The sequence below is a fragment of the Polypterus senegalus genome, chromosome 11 (assembly GCF_016835505.1).
Source record: "Polypterus senegalus isolate Bchr_013 chromosome 11, ASM1683550v1, whole genome shotgun sequence".
Classification (NCBI taxonomy): domain Eukaryota; kingdom Metazoa; phylum Chordata; class Cladistia; order Polypteriformes; family Polypteridae; genus Polypterus; species Polypterus senegalus.
This window is the reverse complement of record NC_053164.1, coordinates 164,466,722-164,479,176: the sequence shown is the minus strand read 5'-3', so window position 1 is coordinate 164,479,176 and position 12,455 is coordinate 164,466,722. Positions and strand designations below refer to the sequence as shown.

The following is a 12,455-nucleotide window of genomic DNA, read 5'->3' as shown; positions in this document are numbered from 1 at the left end:
AAACCATAAATACAAAGAGGACTGTTTCATTTATGTTAGGTAGATTGCCCAGAGGGGACTGGGCGGTCTCATGGCCTGGAATCCCTGCAGATTTTATTTTTTTCTCTGGCCGTCTGGAGTTTTTTGTTTTTTCTGTCCCCCCTGGCCATTGGACCTTACTCTTATTCTATGTTAATTAATATTGACTTATTTTATTTTCTTACTGTGTCTCTTATTTTTCTATTCTTCATTATGTAAAGCACTTTGAGCTACATTTTTTTTGTATGAAAATGTGCTATATAAATAAATGTTGTTGTTGTTGTTGTTGTGTGACTTGAAATTATCTCTCACGGGACTTGAAATTATCTCTGAGAATGTCTCGTCCCAACATTTCCTTTTATAAAAGAAAGATATATACAATAAATATATATATATATATATATATATATATATATATATAGTACATAAATAATATATATTGTAAACATATAAGTGCAAGGCTTCAATAAATTACAGCTTTCAATGGAGATCCATGAATTAGATAGATAGACATATACAGTCAGGTCTATAAGTATTTGGACTGTGACACAATTTTCATAATTTTGGCTTTGTACCAACATTGATATGAAATAAAGCAATTATTATGTGATTAAAGTGTAGACTTTAAGCTTTAATTTAAGGGGTTTACCAAAAATATCGTATGCACTGTTTAGGAATGACAGACATTTTTATACATGCCCCCCCCCTGTTTTTAGGGGCTGGAAAGTATTTGGACAAACTAATATAATTATGAATATAATGATCATTTCCAATATTTGGTTGAAACTTCTTTTCAGTGAATGACTGCCATAGAGTCAAAATTATGAAGATTGTGTCACTGTTCGAATATTTATAGACCTGATTGTATACTTTATTTGTCCCTAATGGGAAATTAAAATTTTACAGAAGCTTAAGAGAATAACAAACAAACAACAACCCACCATCACCAACAACTGGCCTATAAGTAGCAGTAAGGTGATTTTACCTGTCCTGATGTACATTTAAAGGTATTAACATTTGAATTAGGAAATGAAAGGATTCTTTTCATAAGCCGTATTCATTGAAGATACTGTATATTTTTATACGTTTTTGTTTATCACAGCATAAAGAGGGGCAGCATTTTGCATGTTGGGTAGAAATATAAGAATTCCACTGTACACATGACAATCCTTCTTCTACTACATTCGATGATGAATCCCACAATGGCTGTTGCATATTGTTCTAGAACTGATGACCAATCTCTAAACAATTAGATTTATACATATTAAAATAATCTTGAAATTCTACCTTATCTTCTTTGGTCCAGCATTATACCACTTTTGTTACTGGCTATTCTTGTTTCATATCTTCATTGTTAGACAGCGTAAGCTTTGTAAAAGTAATGCCATGAGCATTTCATCCTTTCCTTCTGGCAAGGTTTTCTCAGTCACTGTCTTAATTATTAACTTAGGCATTATTGTTTTATTTACCACCATTTGTTGGACTGTAGACAAGTCTATTTAATAAATCTCTGGAGATCTTTTTTACTGATATAATCCCCAGCAATTCCAACATATTCTCTTCTTCTCTGTTAATCACCACAACATATTGTTAAGCTATGGTTTTTATCCTGATGATATTACAATCTGAAAATAATTATTTTAATTTGGGTATTGTACTGTTTCTAAAAAAAATTAGGAGTAGGTATTTCACCATAGCAACATAAGGCAGCTTTGGCTACAGTTACTGCTTTCCACTATTTCCATAGGACTGCTAAACCCAATTCTCATGTTATTATCTCATTTTATTTTGTTGTTTTAAGTGTCCTTAATATTGATGCCCAAACCTCCTGAGTCACTCGACATTTCCCCAGTATATGAACTACTGCCCTTCCTACTTCACATCTTTCTCTAGGCTATTTTGGCCTTTTTGTTAAAATCCATTTACATCACTGTGTGACAGAAATGCTTTATGTGTACACAATTCTGTGTTTATTAAGTTCTTTGTTGTCTATTTGACCCTACATTTATTCAGATATCCATCCATCCTCTTCCGGTTATCTGAGATCGGGTCGCGGGGGCAGCAGCTTGAGCAGAGATGCCCAGACTTCCCTCTCCTTGGCCACTTCTAGCTCTTCCAGGGGAATCCCGAGGCATTCCCAGGCCAGCCGGGAGACATAGTCCCTTCAGCGTGTCCTGGGTTTTCCCCGGGGCCTCCTCCTGATTGGACGTGCCCGGAACACCTCACCAGGGAGGCATCCTGATCAGATGCCCGAGCCACCTCATCTGACTCCTCTCGATGCGGAGGAGCAGCGGCTCTACTCTGAGCCCCTCCCAGATGACTAAGCTTCTCACCTTATCTTTAAGGGAAAGCCCTGACACCCTGCGGAGGAAACTCATTTCAACCGCTTGTATTCGCGATCTCATTCTTTCGGTCACTACCCATAGCTCATGACCATAGGTGAGGGTAGGAACATAGATTGACTGGTAAATTGTGAGCTTTGCCTTAATGGCCCAGCTCCTTCTCACCACTACAGACCAATGCAGAGCCCGGATCACTGCAGATGCCGCACTGATCCGCCTGTCGATTTCACGCTTCATTCTTCCCTCACTCGTGAACAAGACCCCAAGATACTTGAACTCCTCCACTTGGGGCAGGATCTTGCTACCAACCCTGAGAGGGCACTCCACCCTTTTTCAGCTGAGGACCATGGTCTCGGATTTGGAGGTGCTGATTCCCATCCCAGCCGCTTCACACTTAGCTGCGAACCGATCCAGAGAGAGCTGAAGATCACAGCCTGATTAAGCAAACAGGACGACATCATCTGCAAAAAGCAGTGACCCAATCCTGAGTCCACCAAACCGGACACCCTCAATGCCCTGGCTGCACCTAGAAATTCTGTCCATAAAAGTTATGAACAAAATCGGTGACAAAGGGCAGCCCTGGCGGAGTCCAACTCTCACTGGAAACGGGTTTGACTTACTGCCGGCAATGTGGACCAAGCTCTGACACCGGTTGTACAGGGATCGAACAGCCCTTATCAGGGGGTCCAGTACTCCATAGTCCCGGAGCACCCCCCCCCCACAGGATTCCCCGAGGGACACGGTCGAACGCCTTTTCCAAGTCAACAAAACACATGTAGACTGGTTGGGCAAACTCCCATGCACCCTCCAGGACCCTGGTCCACGGCCAGGACGAAAACCACACTGTTTCTCCTGAATCCGAGGTTCAGCTATCCAACGGATCCTCCTCTCCAGGACCCCCGAATAGACTTTTCCAGGGAGGCTGAGGAGTGTGATCCCTCTGTAGTTGGAACACACCCTCCGGTTACCCTTCTTAAAGAGGGGGACCACCGGTCTGCCAATCCAGAGGCACTGTCCCCGATGTCCATGCGATGTTGCAGAGGCGTGTCAACCAAGACAGTCCTACAACATCCAGAGCCTTGAGGAACTCCGGGCATATCTCATCCACCCTCGGGGCCCTGCCACCAAGGAGTTTTTTGACCACCTTGGTGACCTCAGTCCCAGAGATGGGGGAGCCCACCTCCAAGTCCCCGGGCTCTGCTTCCTTATTGGAAGGCATGTTAGTGGGATTGAGGATATCTTCGAAGTACTCCCCTCACCGACCCACAACGTCCCAAGTCGAAGCCAGCAGCGCACCATCCCTACCATATACAGTGTTGACACTGCACTGCTTCCCCCTCCTGAGACGCCAGATGGTGGACCTGAATCTCCTTGAAGCCGTCCGAAAGTCGTTCTCCATGGCCTCCCCAAACTCCTCCCATGCCCGAGTTTTTGCCTCAACAACCAGCGAAGCCGCATTCCGCTTGGCCTGCCGGTACCTATTAGCTGCCTCCAGAGTTCCACAGGACAAAAGGGTACTGTAGGACTCCTTCTTTAGCTTGATGGCATCCCTCACTGCTGGTATCCACCAACGGGTTTGAGGATTGCTGCCACGACAGGCACCAACCACCTTACGCCCACAGCTCCGGTCAGCCGCCTCAACAACAGAGGAACGGAACATGGAACATTCAAGCTCAATGTCCTCCACCTCCCTCGGGATGTGGTCGAAGTTCTGCCGGAGGTGTGAGTTGAAGCTACTTCTGACAGGGGACTCTGCCAGACGTTCCCAGCAGACCCTCACAATACGTTTGGGCCTACCAGACCTGACCAGTATCCTCCCCCACCATCGAAGCCAACTCACCACCAGGTAGTGATCAGTTGACAGCTCCGCCCCTCTCTTCACCCAAGTGTGTCCAAGACATGTGGCCGCAAGTCCGACGACACAACTCGGTCGATCATCGAACTGAGGCCTAGGGTGTCCTGGTGCCAAGTGCACATATGAACACCCCTATGCTTGAACATGGTGTTCGTTATGGACAATCCGTGACAAGCTCTGAAGTCCAATAACAAAACACCACTCGGGTTCAGATATTTAATAACAAAAAATAAATGACTTCTGGTACTACATATTTTCTTCTATCACTTCCATAAATTGTTTCTACTTCCCATTTTCTAACTTTGTTTACTCCACCTACAGTTTATATTTTTAGGTATCTGCAGATATTGATAAACTGGTCCATCCTTTGAAATTGTTAGGTTTTTTAATGTATATTTGTGTAATTCTCATTAATATTAACCTCTGTATTATGTCTTTTGACATCCCACTTCTATTTCCTGAATGAAGATACAGTAAAGAAAATGTCTTAATGTTTTTAATATCTTTTTCCTCTTATCTCATATAACGTTTTGCTATATTTTCACATATTGATCCTCACAAAATTGAAATTATCACCTCACAATACTGTCTGTTGTTTTACTTGATAGCAATATGACAGCTGCTATATGCACATTAAAATTGGCACTATGATCATATTTATTAAAAATAACATCCCACTAAATGTCAGCCACCTTACAATTGAAAGGCCAAGAAATTCTTATTAGTTTTCACTCCATTTCTAATCCTTGATAGACATATAATATTCTCAGAATCATAACCTTCTCTTTCATCTTTTCTATATTTCAGGGTATGCAATCCCACCGGCCCTAAAGAACAAATTCTTATTTTCTGCCATTCAATTTAGGTCTCAAGGCTCATCTACACTTTCTCATAATCTTTGTTTGCTCAGTCCCCCTTTCCTTTTTTATTAAGTGCCATTATATTGTTATTACTGCATGTAGAAATATTTTTGCCTGCTCTCCTCTGCTTCCTAGAGTTATCTTGTTTTTGTCTTTTGTCTCTGCTTATTATAAAAGCTATTGGGTGTCTACAGCACATAAATAATATTGATGAAGGGCATCCTAGTCAGATTCTATTTTCAGTTTTAATTATCTAATTCTTCTTGATGCTTCTTTCCCTTTCTATGTCCTAATATAATATACTTACCCAGTCTTCATTGGAAAATGAATTACATCTAATCATTTTTGTATACATTTTTGCATTATTTCACACATTCTTCTGGCAGGTACCTCGCTTGGATTTTGTAATATTAGCACTATGACACTTTTATCCAATTTGATGTCACATCTAAGGCCATTTACTTTAGTATTAGTATTACTACACCAGTCTGCTTTGACTGTGGCCAGCAATGTCAGTACATTTCCTGATATATGTCTAACATGTCATTTTTGTCTCTCAAAATGCTATAGTAAATTCAATTGTCATGCCATCTGCTTTTTTGCATTTTTAACCATTTTAATACCTACTTCTTGTTTTTTTATTATCTCTTTTTTGTCTGCCTTTTTTGCTGTTCATTTACCAGTTACACATTTATGTTGCCCATGAAACTCTGGATTACACCATCTTCCACTATTTATTTTATTTATTATATGTTTTTTCAGGTTTTGCTCCATATTCATCATTTTAACAGATTCAGTGATTCTGCAATTTATATTATTTTTATTTACCTAAATTTAACACACATAAGGAAGCTTACACAATGCTGGACAATGAAATTTTGGCATTTTAACTGGTTTCACTTTTTTTATCCATTTTATCTGTCCATTTTCAGAATCCATCTTATTCCGGTAATTGTATTACAGAGAGTCAATGCTTGTTTCAGTATCACTAGGCAAGAAATTCCGAAGTACAAAGCAACCTTAAGTACTGTGCTGCACTAAAATACTTAATCCTATCCAGGGTCATAAGGGGCCAGGGCATATCCTGACAGCCTATCCTTGTGACCCTGTGCTAAATAAAGAGAATTCCAAAAATGAATACAAGAACTTTGATAAACTTGCTTTCATGAGTTTTCATAAAGAAAACCATCTCATGCATTTCAAAGATTACTGCTAAGTTAATTAGCAAAGCTAATTAAATCTCTGTAAGCAAAAATGTGTTTATCTCTCATATATAATAACAAAACCCTTGACTCACTACATTCCAATTAAATGTTTTGTTAATGTGGAAATTGATTAGTAGCATCTCAACAGCTGTATAAGACAACATTCTCAGCTATTGCACACTGCACACACCAACGGTACAGTGCAAACCCAGCTTTGGGTAATTCCCTTCTAATATACCGTATGTCCTTATATTTATAGTAAGAATGTCATCCAATAAATGAAAACAGAAAGTTGTACATCTAAAACATATCTCTTGAAACTATAGAAATGTTTATTAAACTCTGGAGCTGCTTACATGTGCATCCCCATTGGTGGTACTCGGCACTAGACGATTAACATGCTATTTTCAAAATAAACTACTTATTAAAATTTTCTACAGAAACAAAATGTTTATTTAAAAGCTGTTCATCTCTCGATGATGATGATGATGATGATTCGACATTAACCTTTACTGAAGAAAACATCCTGGGATACACCATATCTGCCTTTTTTAAGTGACATTAACCTTTTTTATTGTTTCTTGCTATAAAGCACAAGCTCTGGCCATTCAAGACACGATGCATGGGAACACTGCAGCCCGGTATGATGAACCACAGCAGAGAAAAGCCCTATTTTGAAGTGTGCTACAAATCTTTAATTTCATATTATATTATTTGCAAATTGCATGTGCCTTATTAAGCTCTTTCTTCACTTTAACAATGTGAAAAACAAAATGAATTTAAATACTTGACTTGAATGTGTGCAGAGCTCTTTTTTATTAAAATCTCAGTTAGCACCACTAACATTAGAGGTATGCCAATTATGGGAGTTAGAACAAATGTCCTTTGTTATCCAAGTTTCAATAAAATATATTGTTTCAATATTCCCCAGATACATTTCCCAATATAATAAGTTATTGCGATTAAAATACATAGATATAATCATGGTGGTCCCCTAAGGCTGCAGGTGTTTGTTTCAGTCAGTTGCACAAACAGCGTGCCACTTTAAATGATTCCATTGTTTATTTTGTATTCAGAAAAAAAGAAGCAGAATGAGATTTACATTTATATAAGATCAGCTGTGCTAACCAGCGTTACCAAGGAAATTTCCTAAGGCAACGGGTTACAGGTTAATCAGATATATCATAAGATCTATGTAAATAACTGAATACTTTTCTGCATACAATATTTGTTTGTTTTTTTTTGCCTAGGGGCTAATATTATTAGTTCACTGGCTCTCCTCTTGAACATGCTGCATACAATGACACATAAGTAAAACATTCCTGCCGTAGATCAATTCTTACATTTCCTAGTGACTCGGCTTTTGTTTATGGTCATTACAAACCACAATTCTAGAGAAAAATGTATTCTTTTAAATTGACAAAGGTAATTAGTGGGAATTATGGAAATTTTGGGTATAAATATAATTTCACCCTGTAGAAAATTCTGTAAAAATGTTAACTTTAGTCAGTTTTGAATATAACATTTTGTACCGTTACAGAGTTTTGCAGGGTTTAGATCAAAAGCTACATACACTAAATTGAGGTTTCCTTTAACTTATTACATAGAGCATTGAAATATATAGGCTGCACATTTACGTGTCTCCTGGAATTAACTCAATATGTTCTGTCCATAGGGAACCCCTTTACTAAGCTGACCAAGGTATGTTATCACTTACAGCCTTTATCGTACAAAGGGCTTGATGTGGGCTGGTGCGTCAAACTGGCACCTTGGCTCTTTGTGCTTTGTGAATCAGAGCCCAGCGGCACACTCTAGTCTAACCTTGAAGGGGATATCCCTGTTTTCCGCCATATTGCATGCATTTTACTGCCAACCCACACCCCCTGACCCCTTCCCATCCTTTCAGGTTTATGTATATCAGAACTTTTGACAATCCAGTCTGTCTTGAATTTCTATGTATTCTACACAGTGTTGTGAGGAGTAAAAACAAACCAACAGAATAGGGAGTTCTCTATGTACGAAGGAGGCCACATCTTCTTTTAGTTTTACCTAACTCTCCTTCATCCACTTCACATCTCGTTTTCTATGCAGCTCACCACCTCATCTGTTTTTTCTGTGTAGATCACCTTCCCTTTTTCACTCACCACCATTCCCATTACTCCAAGTATATTTAGTTTCAGCTTACACTTTTGCTGGCAGCAATCATTTGCATGAACTGCAGACCCCATTTCTCTATGCAATCGCCACTGAAGTGAAGAAAGAAAATATGCTTCCTAAGAATATCACACTTGTTAAAGTTGTATTATCAATAAATATCGAGAAATAAAAATGTGTCCACTAATTTTCTTTTACTTTAACATCACCAAATTTCAATCAAATTTGTCAAGGCATTTTGGAGACTTTGGAGTATTTCATTTTTCTGTTGTGGATGGTTACCCCTAAATATTGATATATGGACCTACTAACCATCCTGACTTGTTTTTTAAGTAAATGGGGAATGGTGTTTTTGTTGATGAGTGAATGGGTAAGTCAGTCAGTCAGTCAACTTGGCATTATATATATATACAGATTTGTTTATCAATTTGTTTAAATGCATAACTCTTTTCTTATTCTTTTTCATTCATTTTATATGTGGAGTCTGTTGTCTTAATTGTATCCAGATACTAACAATTAATGACAAGTACAGCAGACATCACAGAAAGTGGCACAGAATGCTAAATGATACACTCGTAAATAATGGCATAGATAATCAGAAAGAACAACATATAACATAAAAAGCAAAAACAATGAATTCTTAAGCATCAAATAGACATAAATTCTTGTTTCACTCAGTAAAGATTTGGCAAAAATCAGACTGTAATTTCTGCACTGGTTCTGAAAAAATAGCAACTGGGAAGTAACAGCTTGCTCAGTTGAAAGAAAAAGGAGGCAAAATGAAAAGAAGAAGCTGGTTAGTTGAAAACCTGCAGCCACAGGGGAGCCTCCAGAACTATAAAGTATTTCTGGATCACCACAGCTGATTATCTCATTCTTTTACCACATTCCTTACTAGAAAGCCCTGGTGGAGACCTCTGGAGGAGAGGGAGAATCACAGTGCCTACAGAAGATTGGTTGTGCGTGCTACTGTTTAAATATAGCGGCAAACAAAACACAGTAAACTCTATTGATATGCTGGGTACTGTAGTAGCGCAATAGGTAGGGGCAGCAGTAAAAATGATGGAATGTTACACCCCATTGGGGAACATGTGATGCTCCCCAACAATGCTGGGGATATTTTTTTTCAGGTAAAGGAGAAAAGATGTGGCAGGTCCTTCTGGCTGCTAGATATCAGTAGGTAGCTTCTATCCAGGGCTGAGGAGGCCATGTTTCCTATTCAAGGGCAAAGGAGCACTTTCGTGCCTGAACACTAGGGGAAGGCACACAGGTTGTCAAGTGGTACAGACCATGCCATTCCTTTTAGAAAACAGGCAGCTAAGAAAAATACCTTGGGGAACCAGATTTGTGCAGACAGCTGGAGAATCAAGAGCTGCAAGCTAACAAGGAGAATTAAAAAAAAGTCCTAACCTGATGTCACTGTAACAAAGTCAGGGATGCCCTGAGCCCAGAATTGTTTCTGTCAATTGTCTTGAAATCAAAGAATAAAAGGGTAAGAACATAAATTGTAAAAATAACCATAGAAAATTTCAGCATTAGCTGGTGGAAAAATTACATGATTTAAACAGCTTACATATCACGTTCATACAGTATTGTATAAATTGTATTTCTCTGTTTTATTTAAAAAATACTCATCACATCAAAAATGATAAATTATTAACAACTGTATAATTGGATATTGTAAAATCAAGTGTTATTTGGGATGTGCAGTTTTTTAAATCTAAAAATAACTCTTAGCTTTAAATAATATCATTCAGGCTGAAATATACAAATGTTTTGATGTTACATTATGAAAGACACTTTTTTATTTTTAGTTCTAATTTGATGTTATTTTATATCTTATAAAATAAAAAAAATGTTACTGATTTTCTCTGTTATGGTTTTTATTTTTCTTTTATGTATATTTGTCATTATCCATTAAACCATTATTCCTAATTCACTTTAGTTTTGTAAGGAGCTGGTGTTTGTGATGGCAGTAATAAGCAAAAGATCCAGACTGACACGGAATGTCAGTGTACTGCAGGGCACGGCTGTAAGCACAACCACTCTCACTTACACATGGCCTATAAGAGGTACGTACCAGTTAGCAAATCAGGCACATATTTGGGATTTGGGAGAAAAAATGGACCACTCAAAGAAAAACTCACACAGACATGAGGAAAACATGCAAAATCCACTCAGTCTGTGAGTGGAATGGAATTTGGACTCAGAACTGTGGACTTGTGAGACTGCTGTACTAAACTTGGCACCATTATGCTGCTCTTTATGTGCTGAAAATGGAAACAAATACCAATATGTAGTAAGGTTTATGATTCAACTGTGCATCACAAAGTATGTTTTAATATGGCTACTTTACTTACACTGTAAATATTAAAAGGCAATGAACTTTTTCTTAAGACACCAATCTTACGAAATACAATAAAGTTAAATACTGTATACAATATATCAATGTACATGATACCTAAAACATGAGTGGCAGATACTGTATATGCTGGATATATAACAAGTGCCATTAGACACTGCCATTCTATAAATAAATCAATGCATAAATATTAAAACAAAAATTTAAGAATTAGTAAAAGGATAGAAAACTTATTGGTTAAATATAAAAAGAGTCACAAATGAGCATAGATAGATAGATAAGTGACTAATCATAGACAGATACATAGATGGAAACTGACTAATCATAGATTGATAAGATAGATTGCCTGTATGATTGATAAGATAAGATAGATTGCCAATGTATGACAGTTTCAACCACATATTCTGTATAAATATTTTCGGGCAAGAAACCATAATTCATCTAATAACTTGTCCCCAGAAGGTTCATGAGCAGGCAAATGGCATCAGCAGGACCACTGTGGTTTATTTCACTGCTGGTGAGCAAAATGGTGCAGCCATGGCCCGACCGGACAGCCTCTGTTTGACACTCCAGGAGACAGAGTGCAGGAGAGAGATGGGCGGCACTTGAGCATCTGTGGCCTCTGGAATGTTAATTATCTTTCAGGCATATTCCGGTGAAGTTTATTTTCGAACTGCCCTTTCACTGCTAGCTCCACAGAGCCAGTCCCCCGCCCCTGTCCGAATCGCACACATACACATTCGAACCCCATGCACGCCGTCCCTTTTCATACCTCTTTCAGTTGCTCCAACTCCTGTTTCAATGTGTCACATTCTGCCTCCAGGTCCCGGAATTGCTGCTTCAGTGTCTGGTTCTCATCCAGCACCACCAGCCCGCACTCCGCAGCCCTGATTTTCTCCTGATTCGTTTCCGCAAGCTCCCGGACCAGTCGTTCGATCTCTGTTTTGTACTGATCCACATTGTCAGGCAGTCCCTCCGCAGCCATAGCCTGGACTTTGAGGCAAGCCGAGCGCAATACAAACGCTGTACGTTTCCTTCTAGCGTCACCTTCCCTTTGTTGCTAACAAAAGTGCATCCTACCTTTACTTTATTTCACATCCACACAAGAGTATAAAAATAAAGGAAACCACGTTACTTTTCAAAGGAGCGTTTCTCAGCTCCCGATAGCATCTCAGCATATCAGTTTTGTTTTTTGGCCATGGCTGCTGTCCCGGTACGACGGTGTCTCTTTTCCGTTTTCTTTTTTGCTTATTCATAAGCAGCAGTCCGCCATCTCTCCGTATCCAAGCGCACAGACGCGCTCCCATCCGGCAGCCAGTGACGTAAGCGTCGCCTCCCTATGCATCTGTGCCTCCTCGCCCTCTCTGCTCCCGAGCAACTGGCGGGGCTGAGGCTGGCGCCGCTTTTCGCAGCACCCACCAGAGGATTACTGAGGATGTGAGGCGGGCGGCTGGGGTGGATGAACATTGATCCGGTCCTAAAAGAGAGATGGACTGTTTTTATGGGCCCTCTGCTACGAACACAATGAATGATGGCATCGCACGTCAAGTGGTGGTGGGGGCACAGGAAGGGCACTGTGTCATCGTAAAGAATAAAGCTCGGCTGGATCAGGTGGCGCTATATTATTAAAGGCATGTCTAATCTGACTACTGGACAAGT

At 39.4% G+C, this 12,455-nt stretch overlaps 1 protein-coding gene across 5 annotated transcripts in view; it reads right to left on the bottom strand.

Moving 5' to 3' along the window:
- Positions 1 to 12,224, bottom strand: part of bicd1a (bicaudal D homolog 1a) — a 107,951-nt gene extending 95,727 nt beyond the window's left edge. For 2 of the 5 annotated variants that reach the window (XM_039770021.1, XM_039770020.1), the window contains exon 1: positions 11,569 to 12,224. In XM_039770021.1, the coding sequence (XP_039625955.1) occupies positions 11,569 to 11,781 (213 nt within the window). In that variant the 5' untranslated portion in view covers positions 11,782 to 12,224. The remainder of the gene's footprint in view (positions 1 to 11,568) is intronic. The other 3 variants (XM_039770023.1, XM_039770022.1, XM_039770019.1) reach the window with 2 other exon arrangements.
- Between the last annotated feature and the right edge of the window lie 231 nt (positions 12,225 to 12,455).